Here is a 20,795-nt window from a genome sequence, read left to right as displayed (position 1 = left end):
TGGGGTTTTATTTCCCAAATGATAGCGTGCCGTGTAAAGGCACAGGAACGAAGATCAAACAAACACATATACAAAACACAGGGTAGAAACCCAAACAAAAGAGCGAGGAGTACCTCGAATAAATACACAATCGCACAATGATACCACGTGGGACGAGACCCGTAATCATCTGTGCAATACCAAAGCCAAAACAACACAGCACAGGTATTCACACGACCAACGGACAATAATGGAACAGTAATCGACCAGACAATGGTGAACAAAGGGCACACATATACAATTACTAATCAATGGGAATAGGGACCAGGTGTGCATAATGACAGTTCCGGAGGGATCCGTGACAGTTTGTGTGTGTGTGTGTGTGTGTGTGTGTGTGTGTGTGTGTGTGTGTGTGTGTGTGTGTGTGTGTGTGTGTGTGTGTGTGTGTGTGTGTGTGTGTGTGTGTGTGTGTGTGTATTTGAGTGTCAGTGTAGTGTGTGTGAGTGTGTGGGTAGGGTCCAGAGAGGTTGAAAGAGAGGTTGATGGGAAAAACTGAGTAACTCATGCAACCCAAATCCCCTGCTTTTCCCGTCCTCTGCTAGAGTCTGATACAGTGAAATATGTCTACACATTACATACGTGAGCAGTCAAGAGTGAGATTGACTTCCATTAGACTGTGGGCTGAAACGGTCCGATAGACCTCTGAAATGGGCCAGACAGACGCATGCATGACAACTAATTCAGCATTAACACTGGGCCGTGATGAAAACCTGAATGTAACATTCCATTCATGTAATTGAATTAAACAAAGCCAGAGACAACCCATTAGGCAGGTCCCAGATCAGCTCCTTTCATCTCCACCGGCCGGGCCCCGATCACAATCACTTCAGCCCCGCAATACGGCATTTTAGGAAATGGTCTCTTAGCAATACTTACACGCCAGAGTTGGCCTGCTCCCAATGGCCAGCTTATAGTAATGCAGTGCCTCTGAGGGCCTGTGGTTCTCTTGAAGCAGCAAACCCCTGGTGGAAAGAAGAGCAGAATTATGGTTGAATGAAGCAGAGGAAAGAGAGGTCTACAGGGCAATCAGGGAAACCATCTGGCAACTCTGACTGTTTGGGTTTTAAATCTAATTGCAGCCTAACATTAGACGGTGTTTAGTGACACTCAGTTTATTCGGTTAATTTGTTAACCATCCGTAATCTCAGAACGACACCTTCTTTAAAGGTGTGTCATGTCACGTAAACACAGAAATGTGTTTGTTGACAAAGGTGACTCTTCCTGTTTCTTGACAGGGGGACAGGGAGTAGAGAGAGGGGAAGAAAAACACTGTCAGGTGAGCGGGAAATGTGGGCCGGTTATGAGGCTTGGCACCTTTGACACCCAGAGGGTTAATGTGGGTATTAGAACTGCCTTCATGTTTTCCCAGAGCCCCGCAAATCATGATGAATGAAATCACTGTCAAGGGGAACAGGATCCCATCTGGGGATAAAACAACCCATTTCCTCCCCCCCCCCCCCCTCTCTCTCTCTCTCTCTCTCTCTCTCTCTCTCTCTCTCTTCTCTCTCTCTCTCTCTCTCTCTCTCTCTGCCCCTAGCCTCCCCCCCCTCTCTCTCTCTCTCTCTCTCTCTCTCTCTCTGCCCCTAGCCTCTCCCCCTCTCTCTCTCTCTCTCTCTCTCTCTCTCTGCCCCTAGCCTCTCCCCCCCTCTCTCTCTCTCTCTGCCCCTAGCCTCTCCCCCTCTCTCTCTCTCTCTCTCTCTCTCTCTCTCTCTGCCCCTAGCCTCTCCCCCCCCCCCTCTCTCTCTCTCTCTCTCTCTGCCCCTAGCCTCTGCCCCTAGCCTCTCCCCCTCTCCCTCTATCCCCTGTTATTCTCCCTGTCTGTCTAAGCAGTATTGATGGATGGTAGCTTTCATGGCCCTTCATCCTTGTTGAGGTAGTGGAGAGATGCAGAGATGACACATCTCACACTCACAGATTATACAACATGTCAGCCATGTTTCCTCGGTAATACAGGGCATTCCGGTACGCCCTCTCCGCCTCGGCCATCTTGCCCTGGTTCTTCAGAACATTTCCCAAGTTGCCCCATGCTAACAAAGAGAGACAGGTGTCTGTCAAGTGCATACAGGTATTGTGTAATGGAAAGATCTTGAGTTTTGCATTTATGAGGAAAGATTACAAATCATTTATGACATATACTTTATTCTTTATGGGCCTATTTGTCAGCCATAGATTAAGCCTAGTCCTGGACCTAGAATAATATAGAACTGAAAAAAATGTCTAATCTACATGAGAGTGATGTAATTCTCAGGCCTAACTTTATCACAGTGGGACTAATGTACCAAACCAAAGGCCCATATTCCAGAATGTGTTGGTTAGTCAACAGTCTCCTCCACACTACCTTTAGCAGGGTTAACACTGATCCCTGACTTGTAGAGCATCTCCTCGTTGCTCCAGTCCCTGTTCCTCAGCACTGTCTTGATGCCGTACAGCATCACCAGGCCTGCGCACAGACCCAGCAGCACGACCCTGGGGCCCCTGGTTCTCAGCCTGACGTACAGGGCCCGGATCCCCACCGCCACCAGCAGACAGAAGCCCATGCTGGGTATGTACAACAGCCGCTCGGCCACCACGAAGCCCACATAGAAGAAGAGGTTTGTGGCCGGGAGGAAGGGCAGCGAGAGTAGGCCCAGGGAGAAGACCACCACGTTCTCTGTGGCGGGGAGGGTGGCAAGGGAGGGGAGGGAGGGGTGGGTAGTCCGAGGGGAACATTGGTAGGTTTTGGTGAACCCATTCCCATTGAGGGTGGTTTTCCCATTGGTCTTTGGAGAGCCCTGCTCTGAGTTTATTTTATGGTTGCAGTCTGGAGGATGGTAGCTGTGCCCATTGGTGAGGGCCTTCCCGTTCGCCAAGTGAGCTTTCCCATTGGTCTCCTTGGCCTTGGAGTCGGGGCTGCTACTGCTACGGAGGCCATACCAGGCCAGGAGAGTAAATCCAGCATAGAAGGCCACGGTGTGAAGGTTCCTCCAATCAGCAAAGGTATTGATTAGCGGTAGAGCGTCCATGGACCAATCGAAGCTGAGCTGGACAGGGCATAGGAGGAGCCAGGCGTTGGCGGCGGGCAGGTAGAGGAAGGTCAGAGTTCGCGTGAGAAGGTGCGGCGAGTCGGCCGCCGGGTTGTCTGAGTTGGAGAAGTTGGGGGGCTTGTTACCCATCCAGTAGAGACGAGCAGCCAGGAGAAGCACGCCCCAGGAGATCAACACACTCAGACTCAGCAGTACAGTGGTGTTCCTCTTCTGTAGGAGAGAGAAAACATTATAGGAATGCTATGGGAACTACCATGGGACTTGTGTGAAATGTTCAGGGAACTTTTAGAAAACTTTAGCATTCTGAAAAAATTCTGGGAATGCATTGGTAACTAGAAATAGTTTATTGGGCTAATACTAAGTAAAGTCTATTAGACAAAGTAGTAGATATTTTATTTAACACAGAAGAATTTGGTGTTGGTTTATTTGGTGTGTATTCATATACATCAGTGCAAAATGTAGAATTTTGATTTAAATCTCGACCATGTGAAAGGTCGATGACCTCTATGATTTCACATCGTGAGGAATTTCTAGAATAGAACTGTTTAGAAATGAGGAATGAAATGGAAGGAATGTTTTTGCAAAAGCTGCCCAGGACACAAGCCGTTTTCATGTGCAATTGACACAGCCAAGCGCTCTGGGTATTATTGGCAAGTCCTCTGAAAAAAAGTATCTACGACGGCCAGAAATAATATGGCTCTGTTGCTACACAAACACAGAAAGCATTTTTTGAGAAATTAAGCATTGATAGCACTGAGACTAAATGGGGGATATTAACACTTCACATTCATCAGAAAACATAATTGTGGGAATCTTTATCAAATGACCCTCCATGTCGGTGTCACCTCTATTCATATGTTTCAGTTTGATTTAATAGAATAATGCCCTAAAGGACAAGGATTCTTCTCATTTGACGGGTGGGATGAGAAATACTGGTAGGCTAGGTCAACTCCAGGTGAACATATGCTATTACTGCCCAATAAAGTAGCTGTGAAATGCAATGTCAATGTGTGTTAAACTCATACCTACATTAATTACAGTTAGGCCTATGCACATTCAAATATACATTTCAATTCATTCCTTTTAATTTAACCAGGCTTTTCCTGGTTAAATCAAGGTTAAATAAAAATGAACAAGCTAAGAAAACCACTACCTCACCATTCCCCGCGCACTCCTTTAGATCAATTGACCTCTAACATTTTGGAGCACTGGTGCCAGTGGAGTTTTTAACAGTTTCCTTTGCCCCTATAAAGACATGTCAAATAAACAGAACACCTACTATACGTGACCAATAGACCACGACACTGGACCCTACTACCAACTGCATACGATGACATCACGGGTGCACTGTGTTTCTCTCATTCTTATTCCGTTCATCCATCTTCCTGCAAAGTAATGCCTCTAAATTAGATCTAGAACAGATCCGTCCATGTATTGTAGCATGGTGTCTTGTATGCCCAAATAGGCTATGTGTTTAGACTAGCTAAGTCCCTTGAGTGCAATTTGACTGCACAACTCAGGCCTTGGGTGGCTTCCGAAATGGCACCCTAGGGAATAGGGTGCCTTGTCAGATGCTGCCCTAGTGCATGCTGGGAGAAGTAGAGCGCGGAGGGCCTGATTCAGATTGTTGGCCCATTTCAGTAGAGTGGAGAGTGATGTTTAATCAGCTCAGAGCTCACTGTGTCGGTATGTAGATTCTGTTTACAGCTATAAGAGGATTGATGCCGTAGCATGATCAGCATCAGGTTCCTTATTAAACACCTTCCACTGGCCTGTCACCACGTTCAGCTTTCAGCTCCATCAGGGACCTTACTGTAGTTAGACCAGGACTAGTAACTTCAAAACTTCATTACTACTGCCAAATGTTACTAACCCATCCCCTCATGAACTTCTCAGAGGAAAATTGACTTTAAGAGAGATTGTTTGCTATTTTTACAGTTCCTAATGGCTTTATGAATACATATCTGGCATAGGAATTAAGACCTTTTTTGGCATGTTAGGCTCATAAAAATCTGGGAATTTTATTTTTTGATGAATAGATTAGAGCACTACTCAAATCAAAAAAGGCTGAAACAGAAAGCAGCCAGGGGACAACGGTATGATAAGTAGAGAACTGTATGATAAGTAGAGAACTGTATGATAAGTAGAGAACTGTATGATAAGTAGAGAACTGTATGATAAGTAGAGAACTGTATGATAAGTAGACAACTGTATGATAAGTAGACAACTGTATGATAAGTAGAGAACTGTAGGATAAGTAGAGAACTGTATGATAAGTAGAGAACTGTATGATAAGTAGAGAACTGTATGATAAGTAGAGAACTGTATGATAAGTAGAGAACTGTATGATAAGTAGAGAACTGTATGATAAGTAGAGAACTGTATGATAAGTAGAGAACTGTATGATAAGTAGAGAACTGTATGATAAGTAGAGAACTGTATGATAAGTAGAGAACTGTATGATAAGTAGAGAACTGTATGATAAGTAGAGAACTGTATGATAAGTAGAGAACTGTATGATAAGTAGAGAACTGTATGATAAGTAGAGAACTGTAGGATAAGTAGAGAACTGTAGGATAAGTAGAGAACTGTATGATAAGTAGAGAACTGTATGATAAGTAGAGAACTGTATGATAAGTAGAGAACTGTAGGATAAGTAGAGAACTGTATGATAAGTAGAGAACTGTATGATAAGTAGAGAACTGTATGATAAGTAGAGAACTGTAGGATAAGTAGAGAACTGTATGATAAGTAGAGAACTGTATGATAAGTAGAGAACTGTATGATAAGTAGAGAACTGTAGGATAAGTAGAGAACTGTATGATAAGTAGAGAACTGTATGATAAGTAGAGAACTGTATGATAAGTAGAGAACTGTAGGATAAGTAGAGAACTGTATGATAAGTAGAGAACTGTAGGATAAGTAGAGAACTGTATGATAAGTAGAGAACTGTATGATAAGTAGAGAACTGTAGGATAAGTAGAGAACTGTATGATAAGTAGAGAACTGTATGATAAGTAGAGAACTGTATGATAAGTAGAGAACTGTATGATAAGTAGAGAACTGTATGATAAGTAGAGAACTGTATGATAAGTAGAGAACTGTATGATAAGTAGAGAACTGTATGATAAGTAGAGAACTGTATGATAAGTAGAGAACTGTATGATAAGTAGAGAACTGTAGGATAAGTAGAGAACTGTATGATAAGTAGAGAACTGTATGATAAGTAGAGAACTGCATGATAAGTAGAGAACTGTAGGATAAGTAGAGAACTGTAGGATAAGTAGAGAACTGCATGATAAGTAGAGAACTGTATGATAAGTAGAGAACTGTATGATAAGTAGAGAACTGTATGATAAGTAGAGAACTGTATGATAAGTAGAGAACTGTATGATAAGTAGAGAACTGCATGATAAGTAGAGAACTGCATGATAAGTAGAGAACTGTATGATAAGTAGAGAACTGTAGGATAAGTAGAGAACTGTAGGATAAGTAGAGAACTGTAGGATAAGTAGAGAACTGTATGATAAGTAGAGAACTGTATGATAAGTAGAGAACTGTATGATAAGTAGAGAACTGTAGGATAAGTAGAGAACTGTAGGATAAGTAGAGAACTGTATGATAAGTAGAGAACTGTATGATAAGTAGAGAACTGTATGATAAGTAGAGAACTGTATGATAAGTAGAGAACTGTATGATAAGTAGAGAACTGTATGATAAGTAGAGAACTGTATGATAAGTAGAGAACTGTATGATAAGTAGAGAACTGTATGATAAGTAGAGAACTGTATGATAAGTAGAGAACTGTAGGATAAGTAGAGAACTGTAGGATAAGTAGAGAACTGTAGGATAAGTAGAGAACTGTAGGATAAGTAGAGAACTGTAGGATAAGTAGAGAACTGTATGATAAGTAGAGAACTGTAGGATAAGTAGAGAACTGTATGATAAGTAGAGAACTGTATGATAAGTAGAGAACTGTATGATAAGTAGAGAACTGCATGATAAGTAGAGAACTGTATGATAAGTAGAGAACTGTATGATAAGTAGAGAACTGTATGATAAGTAGAGAACTGCATGATAAGTAGAGAACTGTATGATAAGTAGAGAACTGTATGATAAGTAGAGAACTGTATGATAAGTAGAGAACTGTATGATAAGTAGAGAACTGTATGATAAGTAGAGAACTGTATGATAAGTAGAGAACTGTAGGATAAGTAGAGAACTGTATGATAAGTAGAGAACTGTATGATAAGTAGAGAACTGTATGATAAGTAGAGAACTGTAGGATAAGTAGAGAACTGTATGATAAGTAGAGAACTGTATGATAAGTAGAGAACTGTAGGATAAGTAGAGAACTGTATGATAAGTAGAGAACTGTAGGATAAGTAGAGAACTGTATGATAAGTAGAGAACTGTAGGATAAGTAGAGAACTGTATGATAAGTAGAGAACTGTAGGATAAGTAGAGAACTGTATGATAAGTAGAGAACTGTATGATAAGTAGAGAACTGTAGGATAAGTAGAGAACTGTAGGATAAGTAGAGAACTGTAGGATAAGTAGAGAACTGTATGATAAGTAGAGAACTGTATGATAAGTAGAGAACTGTAGGATAAGTAGAGAACTGTATGATAAGTAGAGAACTGTATGATAAGTAGAGAACTGTATGATAAGTAGAGAACTGTATGATAAGTAGAGAACTGTATGATAAGTAGAGAACTGTATGATAAGTAGAGAACTGTATGATAAGTAGAGAACTGTATGATAAGTAGAGAACTGTATGATAAGTAGAGAACTGTATGATAAGTAGAGAACTGTAGGATAAGTAGAGAACTGTATGATAAGTAGAGAACTGTATGATAAGTAGAGAACTGTATGATAAGTAGAGAACTGTAGGATAAGTAGAGAACTGTATGATAAGTAGAGAACTGTATGATAAGTAGAGAACTGCATGATAAGTAGAGAACTGTATGATAAGTAGAGAACTGTAGGATAAGTAGAGAACTGTATGATAAGTAGAGAACTGTATGATAAGTAGAGAACTGTATGATAAGTAGAGAACTGTATGATAAGTAGAGAACTGCATGATAAGTAGAGAACTGTATGATAAGTAGAGAACTGTATGATAAGTAGAGAACTGTATGATAAGTAGAGAACTGTATGATAAGTAGAGAACTGTATGATAAGTAGAGAACTGTAGGATAAGTAGAGAACTGTAGGATAAGTAGAGAACTGTATGATAAGTAGAGAACTGTATGATAAGTAGAGAACTGTATGATAAGTAGAGAACTGTATGATAAGTAGAGAACTGTATGATAAGTAGAGAACTGTATGATAAGTAGAGAACTGTATGATAAGTAGAGAACTGTATGATAAGTAGAGAACTGTATGATAAGTAGAGAACTGTATGATAAGTAGAGAACTGTATGATAAGTAGAGAACTGTATGATAAGTAGAGAACTGTATGATAAGTAGAGAACTGTATGATAAGTAGAGAACTGTAGGATAAGTAGAGAACTGTATGATAAGTAGAGAACTGTAGGATAAGTAGAGAACTGTAGGATAAGTAGAGAACTGTATGATAAGTAGAGAACTGTAGGATAAGTAGAGAACTGTATGATAAGTAGAGAACTGTATGATAAGTAGAGAACTGTATGATAAGTAGAGAACTGTATGATAAGTAGAGAACTGTATGATAAGTAGAGAACTGTATGATAAGTAGAGAACTGTATGATAAGTAGAGAACTATATGATAAGTAGAGAACTGTATGATAAGTAGAGAACTGTATGATAAGTAGAGAACTGTATGATAAGTAGAGAACTGTATGATAAGTAGAGAACTGTATGATAAGTAGAGAACTGTATGATAAGTAGAGAACTGTATGATAAGTAGAGAACTGTATGATAAGTAGAGAACTGTAGGATAAGTAGAGAACTGTATGATAAGTAGAGAACTGTATAATAAGTAGAGAACTGTATGATAAGTAGAGAACTGTATGATAAGTAGAGAACTGTATGATAAGTAGAGAACTGTATGATAAGTAGAGAACTGTATGATAAGTAGAGAACTGTATGATAAGTAGAGAACTGTATGATAAGTAGAGAACTGCATGATAAGTAGAGAACTGTATGATAAGTAGAGAACTGTATGATAAGTAGAGAACTGTATGATAAGTAGAGAACTGTATGGTAAGTAGAGAACTGTATGATAAGTAGAGAACTGTATGGTAAGTAGAGAACTGTATGATAAGTAGAGAACTGTATGATAAGTAGAGAACTGTATGATAAGTAGAGAACTGTATGATAAGTAGAGAACTGTATGATAAGTAGAGAACTGTATGATAAGTAGAGAACTGTATGATAAGTAGAGAACTGTATGATAAGTAGAGAACTGTATGATAAGTAGAGAACTGTAGGATAAGTAGAGAACTGTATGATAAGTAGAGAACTGTATGATAAGTAGAGAACTGTAGGATAAGTAGAGAACTGTATGATAAGTAGAGAACTGCATGATAAGTAGAGAACTGTATGATAAGTAGAGAACTGTATGATAAGTAGAGAACTGTATGATAAGTAGAGAACTGTAGGATAAGTAGAGAACTGTATGATAAGTAGAGAACTGTATGATAAGTAGAGAACTGTATGATAAGTAGAGAACTGTATGATAAGTAGAGAACTGTATGATAAGTAGAGAACCGTATGATAAGTAGAGAACTGCATGATAAGTAGAGAACTGTAGGATAAGTAGAGAACTGTATGATAAGTAGAGAACTGTATGATAAGTAGAGAACTGTATGATAAGTAGAGAACTGTAGGATAAGTAGAGAACTGTATGATAAGTAGAGAACTGTATGATAAGTAGAGAACTGTATGATAAGTAGAGAACTGTATGATAAGTAGAGAACTGTATGATAAGTAGAGAATAGCGCAAATATTATTTCACTTTGTTTTACAGGGTCACACTCCTGGGCCCATATTCAGAGTAGGGGTGCTGATCAGTTTAGTCTTTTATATCATAATGAATACGATTATATGGACATGGAGGAGCCACTCTGACTCATACCTTGTGAATACGGACAGGTCAGCAACACTTTAAAGTTTAGAGTTACGTTGCTATGGTTACAGAAGGTTGTCCGGTCACATCCTTGACCCCCCCCCCCCCCCCCCCCCCCAATTCTGGCTAATTAAATCACATCTGTCTAGACTTAGGGGTCACCGCAGTCCGGAAGAGAGAGGCTGCAGCTGTGAAAGGAATGTATTGACACATAAACCAGTTGAACAGAACATACAGTGCCTTGCGAAAGTATTCGGCCCCCTTGAACTTTGCGACCTTTTGCCACATTTCAGGCTTCAAACATAAAGATATAAAACTGTATTTTTTTGTGAAGAATCAACAACAAGTGGGACACAATCATGAAGTGGAACGACATTTATTGGATATTTCAAACTTTTTTAACAAATCAAAAACTGAAAAATTGGGCATGCAAAATTATTCAGCCCCTTTACTTCCAGTGCAGCAAACTCTCTCCAGAAGTTCAGTGAGGATCTCTGAATGATCCAATGTTGACCTAAATGACTAATGATGATAAATACAATCCACCTGTGTGTAATCAAGTCTCCGTATAAATGCACCTGCACTGTGATAGTCTCAGAGGTCCGTCAAAAGCGCAGAGAGCATCATGAAGAACAAGGAACACACCAGGCAGGTCCGAGATACTGTTGTGAAGAAGTTTAAAGCCGGATTTGGATACAAAAAGATTTCCCAAGCTTTAAACATCCCAAGGAGCACTGTGCAAGCGATAATATTGAAATGGAAGGAGTATCAGACCACTGCAAATCTACCAAGACCTGGCCGTCCCTCTAAACTTTCAGCTCATACAAGGAGAAGACTGATCAGAGATGCAGCCAAGAGGCCCATGATCACTCTGGATGAACTGCAGAGATCTACAGCTGAGGTGGGAGACTCTGTCCATAGGACAACAATCAGTCGTATATTGCACAAATCTGGCCTTTATGGAAGAGTGGCAAGAAGAAAGCCATTTCTTAAAGATATCCATAAAAAGTGTTGTTTAAAGTTTGCCACAAGCCACCTGGGAGACACACCAAACATGTGGAAGAAGGTGCTCTGGTCAGATGAAACCAAAATTGAACTTTTTGGCAACAATGCAAAACGTTATGTTTGGCGTAAAAGCAACACAGCTGAACACACCACCCCCACTGTCAAACATGGTGGTGGCAGCATCATGGTTTGGGCCTGCTTTTCTTCAGCAGGGACAGGGAAGATGGTTAAAATTGATGGGAAGATGGATGGAGCCAAATACAGGACCATTCTGGAAGAAAACCTGATGGAGTCTGCAAAAGACCTGAGACTGGGACGGAGATTTGTCTTCCAACAAGACAATGATCCAAAACATAAAGCAAAATCTACAATGGAATGGTTCAAAAATAAACATATCCAGGTGTTAGAATGGCCAAGTCAAAGTCCAGACCTGAATCCAATCGATAATCTGTGGAAAGAACTGAAAACTGCTGTTCACAAATGCTCTCCATCCAACCTCACTGAGCTCGAGCTGTTTTGCAAGGAGGAATGGGAAAAAATGTCAGTCTCTCGATGTGCAAAACTGATAGAGACATACCCCAAGCGACTTACAGCTGTAATCGCAGCAAAAGGTGGCGCTACAAAGTATTAACTTAAGGGGGCTGAATAATTTTGCACGCCCAATTTTTCAGTTTTTGATTTGTTAAAAAAGTTTGAAATATCCAATAAATGTCGTCCCACTTCATGATTGTGTCCCACTTGTTGTTGATTCTTCACAAAAAAATACAGTTTTATATCTTTATGTTTGAAGCCTGAAATGTGGAAAAAGGTTGCAAAGTTCAAGGGGGCCGAATACTTTCGCAAGGCACTGTATTGCGCTCTCTCAGGAGAAAGTTGGGGAAACAATTTACTTCAAGCCTGCAGGTATAACGCATTATGATGCAGTCTGAATGCATTATAAGACTTGTCATAAGCATGTATGGCCCCCTTATGATGTATTGTGATCTCATAATCCAGTTTATCATAATCCGTTGGTCTGATGGTCTAAAGAAGAAATGTCATTCATTTGGATGAATCTGTATGGATGCTTTTAAAATATAATATAGGCTTCCTACTGTCCACACAGAGACCAGGGAGTTCTCTCTTCTCCCTACTGTACAGTACAGACAGAGAGTGTGGCTTCCATCCACACACCAGACTCCAGTGAACTCTGGCTGAACCTGTGGGGGTGGCATGAGAGCTGTGTGTGTGTGTCTGTGTGTGTAAGTGTTTTCATCACAATCTCACCAGGCCTTTGAACATTTCAGGCTGTTTCGCAATTACAGACCTAATTTACTCCCTACTTTAAATTAGGTTACAAAGTAAATATAAAATCATCTCAGAGCACCACAGAGATGAGTAGACTGAGTATGAGTGTTATCCCCAGCATGACATAGGCAGCCAGGCAGCTGCACAGCCTAGGTCTCTAGTGCTCATCCTCTTTTCACACTCCTAAACCACACCGAGTCATGCCGAGCCGAGCCATGCCGAGCTGAGCTCTACTGCACTGGCCTGGTCACGCATCTACCATAGCTACGGTTGTCACGCTGCAAAGGTCAATGTGAACAGAAAGGATCAGAGCCAGAACAGTATGGCTCCGGTTGGCACGGCAGTATGAAAATGGTCTCATTGCCAAAGAATGATGTTGTACAGTTTAAACCTGATGGATTATTTCTCAAACAATGTCAATGTGTTCCTAACTGTAAACAGAGAAAATCCTCTTTAAAAGTGTCAGTAGCCTACAGTTCAGCTGGAAGTATCGTACACTCAGTATATCAAATCAGATATATTCATAAGCACATAAACATAGCCCCAGTTAACTCTCAACAGAGAGCTCAGAGAGAAACTATTTTCAAATAGTCCTGCTCAGCGAAGGTTATGACCATACTAGTGCGTACGAGTTTTTGAAACCTGCATTTCCAATTACCCTTAAATTAGGACTAAGCAGTTTATTAGGATTGACTTGTCCTGGACAATAGACATGCTTCATTTGCTGGGCCTTCACTTCAGAACTGAGAGTGTGAGACAATTTCATCTCTCTGAGGAGGAGAAGATTTCCTTTGAGATGAGGTACATGTGACTGTGAGATAAACCAATTACAGAAAATCTGTGTTTTCAGTCTTCTCTTTCTGTGGAAACATATCAAATATGACCGAGGAGATTTGAAGATTTTTGGGTTGAAGGGAGTAAGAAAATCAGAGGGAAGAATTGTATATTGATTTCTGAACCAGAAAGCAGACACACAAAGGAAGAGGCTATGTATTTTTACACAGAGGAGATGAGGTTATTGATGGGATCGTCTTGCTCTTCTTGTCTGGGGAAAATGCTGTATGAAAAATTCAATCTGGCTCCATTTCACCTTCCTGTAGGTTTCCTCTCCCAATTCCCCAATCTTGCCTTAATTAACTTGAAGATCAATCTCGGACTCAAAAGGCCAAAGCCGCGGTCTGTCGACGTTGATGGCGATTCCACAATCAGGGTAAATTGAGACAAAATTGTCTCTCAATTTTCCTTAAATTCTGAGTGAGAGTCTGAAACTCCACCAAATTCCTCTAAAGCACTATGAAGATAAACTCACCTGCTTACTTTTCTGCACTTTTTTCTATTACGAACTTCAACCTTTCTCTGTGTATCATTCTATTTCACAACTCATCTGGCTATTCTGTGAAAAATGACTTTGCAAAAATAACTTTACAAATAACATTTTACTTAATTTTATGTGGATTGATTTGATGTGATTGGATTCTAGAGGTACAGTCGAAGTCACCCTGGGCAATGCTAGGATCATTGATGATTTATCTGTTTGAGTTAGAGTTACTTTATTTCCAGCGTCAGAGCAGCTCTCTCATTGGAGCTCATAAGATCTGTGGCTGGTTAAAAGAGCCAGAATAATCCCCTGCAGCATGTCAAAGCTGCAGTCCCACTCGGGCAAAGGCTTTCAACTAAACCCTGCGCTCTCCACAGATCTCACACACTGTGGATTATTACTGCTCTCTTCACTACATAAGACCTCTCTGCTTTCCATCCGCATGGACACTGTCCCTCCCTCTCCCTTTCTCGCTCTCCCTCCCTCTCCCTCCCTCTCTCTCCCTGTCTCTCTCTCTCTCTGTCTCCCTCTCCCTCTGTCCCTCTCTCTCTCCGTGTCTCTCTCTCTCTCCGTGTCTCTCTCTCTCCCTCTCCCTCTGTCCCTCTGTCCCTCTCTCTCCCTGTCTCTCTCTCTCCCTCTCCCTCTGTCCCCCCCTCTCCCTGTCTCTCTTTTAAAACGACATGGTGACCAGCCCATTCTTATCTCCTCATTGTGTTTGTCATTCATCATTAGCCATGTTCAAACATTGTCCTCTGCTGCGTGTGGTCCTCTAATACCCATCGTACTGTTATTAGTGTCTGTTGGCGCTGTTCAAGACGTGTTTGAAGACACAGCGGGATTAGGTTGACATTAGTTGACTCCCATAAAGCTGCCTGTGGACTGACAGAAAGCAGCAGGGGGAAAGAGCCTATGGACTTCCTCTATAAAGTCATGTCCCGTTTACACTCCTCATCCTCCTCATAAATCCTCCTGGTATATGGGCCTTGGTTGGGCCTTCTTGGACCATACTCTTTTAGTTAGAGTTAAAACAGTAACATTGGGTATGATAGCCAGGCCACTGTTGCACTCCTATCCCTAGCCTGATCCTTACAATGCTTGACATCGCAGCGCTGCCACTATATCTGGGTGTAGGATGAAGTTGTCCCTCGTTTCCCCACTACTCAGAGACTGTTAAGATGGCCCTGAAGAGGATGGCTGACGTTTTACATGCCTGCAACTAATTGTGCTTTTTTTTTTTTTTTAATTGCGCTGTTTGTAACTTATTTTTTCAAACGTATTTTGTACGTAATGTTGCTGCTTCCGTCTCTTATTCCCGAAAATAACTTCTGGACATCAGAACTGGGATTACTCTCCCGGGAACAGGCCCAGATCCCCGCCATTTGCGTGAAGAAAATACGGAGGAAAAAAGGACGCAGATCGGGCTGCCTTTTGAGAATCTGTTGGCGAGCAAGTAAACTCCCACTGCCATCAATTCTACTTGCTAACATGCAATCATTGGAAAATAAAATGTATGACCTATGATTAAGATTATCCTACCAACAGGACATTAAGAACTGTAATATCTTATGTTTCACTGAGACGTGGCTGAACGATGACACGGATAAAATAGAGCTGGAGGGATTTTAAATGAGTATATATATAATATACGTCTGGTAAGACGAGTGGTGGGAGTGTGTGTCTTTTTGTCAATAACAGCTGGTGCGCAATGTCTAATATTAAAGAAGTCTTGAGGTATTACTTGTCTGAGGTAGAGTACCATATGATAAGCTGTAGACCACACTAAGAGAGTTCTCATCTATATTATTCGTAGCCGTCTATTTACCACCACAGACCGATGCTGGCACTAAGACCGCACTCAACCAACTATATAAGGCCAACTCTATAAGCAAACTAGAAAATGCTCACCCAGAAGCGGAGCTCCTAGTGGCCGGGGACTTTAATGCAGGGAAACTTAAAATCAGTTTTATCATATTTTTACCAGCATGTCACATGTGCAACCAGAGGAGGAAAAAAAATCTAGACCACCTTTACTCCAAGCTTACAAGCAAAATCTAAAGCAGGAAGTACCAGTGACTCGCTCAATATGAAAGTGGTCAGATGACGCTACAGGATTGTTTTGCTAGCACTGACTGGAATATGTTCACAGATTCATCCAATGGCATTGAGGAGTATACCACCTCAGTCATCGGCTTCATCAATAAGTGCATCGACGACGTTGTCCCCACAGTGACCGTACATACAGTTGAAGTCGGAAGTTTACATACACCTTAGCCAACTACATTTAAACTCAGTTTTTCACAATTCCTAAATCCTTGTAAAAAGACCTTGTCTTAGGTCAGTTAGGATCACCACTTTATTTTAAGAATGTGAAATGTCAGAATAATAGTAGAGAGAATGATTTATTTCAGCCTTTATTTCTTTCATCACATTCCCAGTGGGTCAGACGTTACATACACTCAATTAGTGTTTGGTAGCATTGCCTTTAAATTGTTTAACTTGCGTCAAACGTTTCAGATAGCCTTCCACAAGCTTCCCACAATAAGTTGGGTGAATCTTGGCCCATTCCTCCCGACAGAGCTGGTGTAACTGAGTCAGGTTTGTAGACCTCCTTACTCGCACACGCTTTTTCATTTCTGCCCACAAATATTTTATAGAATTGAGGTCAGGGCTTTGTGATGGCCACTCCAATACCTTGACTTTGTTGTCCTTAAGCCCTTTTGCCACAACTTTGGAAGTATGCTTGGGGTCATTGTCCATTTGGAAAACCCATTTGCGACCAAGCTTTAACTTGAGATGTCTTGAGATGTTGCTTCAATATATCCACATAATTTTCCACCTCATGATGCCATCTATTTTGTGAAGTGCACCAGTCCCTCCTGCAGCAAAGCACCCCCAAAACATGATGCTGCCACCCCCGTGCTTCACGGTTGGGATGGTGTATTCGGCTTGCAAGAAGCCCACTTTTCCTCCAAACATAACGATGGTCATTATGGCCAAACAGTTCTATTTTTGTTTCATCAGACCAGAGGACATTTCTACAAAAAGTCAGATCGTTGTCCCCATGTGCAGTTGCAAACCGTAGTCTGGCTTTTTTAGGACTCGTTTTACTGTGGATATAGATACTTTTGTACCAGTTTCCTCCAGCATCTTCACAAGGTCCTTTGCGGTTGTTCTGGGATTGATTTGCACTTTTCTCACCAAAGTACGTTCATCTCTAGGAGACAGAATGCGTCTCCTTCCTGAGCAGTATGACAGCTGCGTGGTCCCATGGTGTTTATACTTGCATACTATTGTTTATACAGATGAATGTGGTACCTTCAGGGATTTGGAAATTACTCCCAAGGATGAACCAGACTTGTGGAGGTTTACATTTTTTTTTCTGAGGCACCACCTCTTTGCTTGACATCATGGGAAAATCAAAAGAAATTAGCCAAGACCTCCACAAGTCTGGACTCAATCTCAATCTCAATCGCACTCCACACTGCCCTTTCCCACCTGGACAAAAGGAATACCTATGTGAGAATGCTGTTCATTGACTACAGCTCAGCGTTCAACACCATAGTACCCACAAAGCTCATCACTAAGCTATGGACCCTGGGACTAAACACCTCCTGCTGCAACTGGATCCTGGACTTCCTGACGGGCCGCCCCCAGGTGGTAAGGGTAGGCAACAACCCGTCTGCCACCCTCATCCTCAACACTGGGGCCCCTCCTGTACTACCTGTTCACCCACGACTGCGTAAAGACAGTCATAAAGAGGGCACGACAAAACCTTTTCCCCCTCAGGAGATTGAAAAGATTTGGCATGGGTCCCCAGATCCTCAAAATGTTCTACAGCTGCACCATCGAGATCATCCTGACCGGTTGCATCACCGCCTGGTATGGCAACTGCTCGGCATTTGACCGTAAGGCGCTACAGAGGGTAGTGCGTACTGCCCAGTGCATCACTGGGGCCAAACTTCCTGCCATCCAGGACCTATATAATAGGCTGTATCAGAGGAAAGCCCATAAAATTGTCAGAGACTACAGTCACCCAAGACATAGACTGTTTTCTCTGCTACCACACGGCAAGTGGTACCGGAGTACCAAGTCTAGGACCAAAAGGCTCCTTAACAGCTTCTACCCCCAAGCCATAAGACTGCTGAACAATTCATCAAATGGCCACCGGACTATTACATCGACCCTCCCAACCCTCCATTTGTTTTCTACACTGCTGCTACTCACTGCTGTTTATTATCAATGCATAGTCACTTCACCCCTACCTACATGTACAAATTACCTCTAACCTGTACCCCCGCACACTGACTCGGTACCGGTACCCCCTGTATATAGCCTTGTTATTGTTATGTTATTGTGTTACTTTTTATTATTTTTTACCTTAGTTTATTTGGTAAATATTTTCTTAACTCTTCTTGAACTCCACTGTTGGTTAAGGGCTTGTAAGTAAGCATTTCACGGTAAGGTCTACACTTGTTGTATTCGGTGCATGTGACAAATAAAGTTTGATTTGATTTGAACGGGATCTTAAGCACTTACAAACTCATAACATATTGTACGAATTGTAATTCGTAACATATCATATGGGATGGATGACGTTCTACACAACTGTGTACAATTTTTATGGGACTTACTTTCAAAGCTACTGGCAGAAATGATACAAAACTTTTGTAGCATCACTTTAAGGTAAGGATTGGGGGAGAAAGCTGATCCTAGATCTGTACCGAGGGGAAACTTCACCTGGAGTATCGCCTCTGTGTTGATGCAGTCCATGGGCCAATGCTTTTGATGGAACTCTGATGTCATCAACCAGGGACATCCAGGCCATTTACACTTCTCTTAACACGTTGGGCCTTTGGTCCTGACTAGGTACATTCCCCCAGTTAATCAGACAGGACTAGGGTCCGGCCTTCAGTGGCTGACTTTGATGAAGGGACCTTATTACTGAATACCACTCACTATAAAGGCTGAAGTGGCACTAGCACGGGGACACATAATGGGAAAGGTCATAGGTTCACATCCCCCACTGGGATGGAGGGACCTCTGGACCACCCTGCTTCTCTCTGGGATTGCTGTCTATAGAGAAATAGAGAGGCTGAACCAGTGTTGTCAGGCAACTAAAGGGAAGCCAAACATTATCCATCACTTTACTTGAGATATGACACTTTGTTAGACCTACTAGCCAGCAGATAGATTGTTAGACCTACTAGCCAGCAGATAGATTGTTAGACCTACTAGCCAGCAGATAGATTGTTAGACCTACTAGCCAGCAGATAGATTGTTAGACCTACTAGCCAGCAGATAGATTGTTAGACCTACTAGCCAGCAGATAGATTGTTAGACCTACTAGCCAGCAGATAGATTGTTAGACCTACTAGCCAGCAGATAGATTGTTAGACCTACTAGCCAGCAGAAAGATTGTTAGACCTACTAGCCAGCAAATAGATTGTTAGACCTACTAGCCAGCAGATAGATTGTTAGACCTACTAGCCAGCAGATAGATTGTTAGACCTACTAGCCAGCAGATAGACTGTTAGACCTACTAGCCAGCAGATAGATTGTTAGACCTACTAGCCAGCAGATAGATTGTTAGACCTACTAGCCAGCAGATAGATTGTTAGACCTACTAGCCAGCAGATAGATTGTTAGACCTACTAGCCAGCAGATAGATTGTTAGACCTACTAGCCAGCAGATAGATTGTTAGACCTACTAGCCAGCAAATAGATTGTTAGACCTACTAGCCAGCAGATAGATTGTTAGACCTACTAGCCAGCAGATAGATTGTTAGACCTACTAGCCAGCAGATAGATTGTTAGACCTACTAGCCAGCAGATAGATTGTTAGACCTACTAGCCAGCAGATAGATTGTTACATTACATTAACTGATGACACACTGCTCTTTCATGCACATTATTGTAGTTGTAGAAACAAGTAGCCTTCCCCACTTCTGTAGACATGCCACTAAATACAGAATGTGTGAGACTCCTCAGCTCTGGCACAAACAAACACATACACAGATCAAAAAAGAGGAGTGAGTGAGAGGGAATTACCACCGCAGGCATCATTTCACAGCTGAACGCCTCTGTGGAGGATAATTGCCACGGCATTCATCAAGCGGTCATCAACGTGCTAATCTGCAGCCCCGGGCCTCATTGAGACAAACGAGGGAATCTACTGTTTCTGTCACACTTTAATTACATGCCAAGAAAGGGAACATCCAATCATATGCAGCGTCCTTCGCCCCGTGCATCCTCTTAAGTAGGGTCCAGAGTTTCTCCTGACCACATGACCTAACGAGGAAATGATAAAAACTCTGGACCCTAATTACAGTATTATAGGGAACCTAGTTACAGTAGTATAGAGACCCTAGTTACAGTACTATAGAGACCCTAGTTACAGTATTATAGAGACCCTAGTTACAGTATTATAGAGACCCTAGTTACAGTATTATAGAGACCCTAGGTACAGTACTATAGAGACCCTAGTTACAGTAGTATAGGGACCTTTAGTTACAGTATTATAGGGAACCTAGTTACAGTATTATAGGGAACCTAGTTACAGTATTATAGAGACCCTAGTTACAGTATTATAGGGACCCTAGTTACAGTAGTATAGAGACCCTAAGTTACAGTACTATAGAGACCCTAGTTACAGTAGTATAGAGACCCTAAGTTACAGTATTATAGAGACCCTAGTTACAGTATTATAGGGACCCTAGTTACAGTACTATAGAGACCCTAGTTACAGTATTATAGAGACCCTAGTTACAGTATTATAGAGACCCTAGTTACAGTATTAAAGAGACCCTAGTTACAGTACTATAGAGACCCTAGTTACAGTACTATAGAGACCCTAGTTACAGTATTATAGAGACCCTAGTTACAGTAGTACAGAGACCCTAGTTACAGTACTATAGAGACCCTAGTTACAGTATTATAGAGACCCTAGTTACAGTAGTATAGAGACCCTAGTTACAGCATTGTAGGGACCCTAGTTACAGTATTATAGAGACCCTAGTTACAGTAGTATAGAGACCCTAGTTACAGCATTGTAGGGACCCTAGTTACAGTATTA

General features: G+C 41.5%; 1 protein-coding gene across 1 annotated transcript in view; it reads right to left on the bottom strand.

Annotated features, from left to right (window-relative positions):
* Window positions 1-20,795, bottom strand: part of LOC139404534 (protein O-mannosyl-transferase TMTC2-like) — a 51,588-nt gene that overhangs the window by 24,425 nt on the left and 6,368 nt on the right. Inside the window, exons 2-4 of the mRNA XM_071147236.1 lie at window positions 2,378-3,272; window positions 1,952-2,066; window positions 916-1,001 (exon numbers count right to left, since the gene is read on the bottom strand). Coding sequence (XP_071003337.1) covers window positions 916-1,001; window positions 1,952-2,066; window positions 2,378-3,272 — 1,096 coding nt within the window. The remainder of the gene's footprint in view (window positions 1-915; window positions 1,002-1,951; window positions 2,067-2,377; window positions 3,273-20,795) is intronic.

Source organism: Oncorhynchus clarkii, unplaced genomic scaffold (assembly GCF_045791955.1).
Source record: "Oncorhynchus clarkii lewisi isolate Uvic-CL-2024 unplaced genomic scaffold, UVic_Ocla_1.0 unplaced_contig_2426_pilon_pilon, whole genome shotgun sequence".
Classification (NCBI taxonomy): Eukaryota; Metazoa; Chordata; class Actinopteri; order Salmoniformes; family Salmonidae; genus Oncorhynchus; species Oncorhynchus clarkii.
Note: the sequence above shows the minus strand (reverse complement) of the source record. Positions and strands in the feature narration are given on the sequence as shown.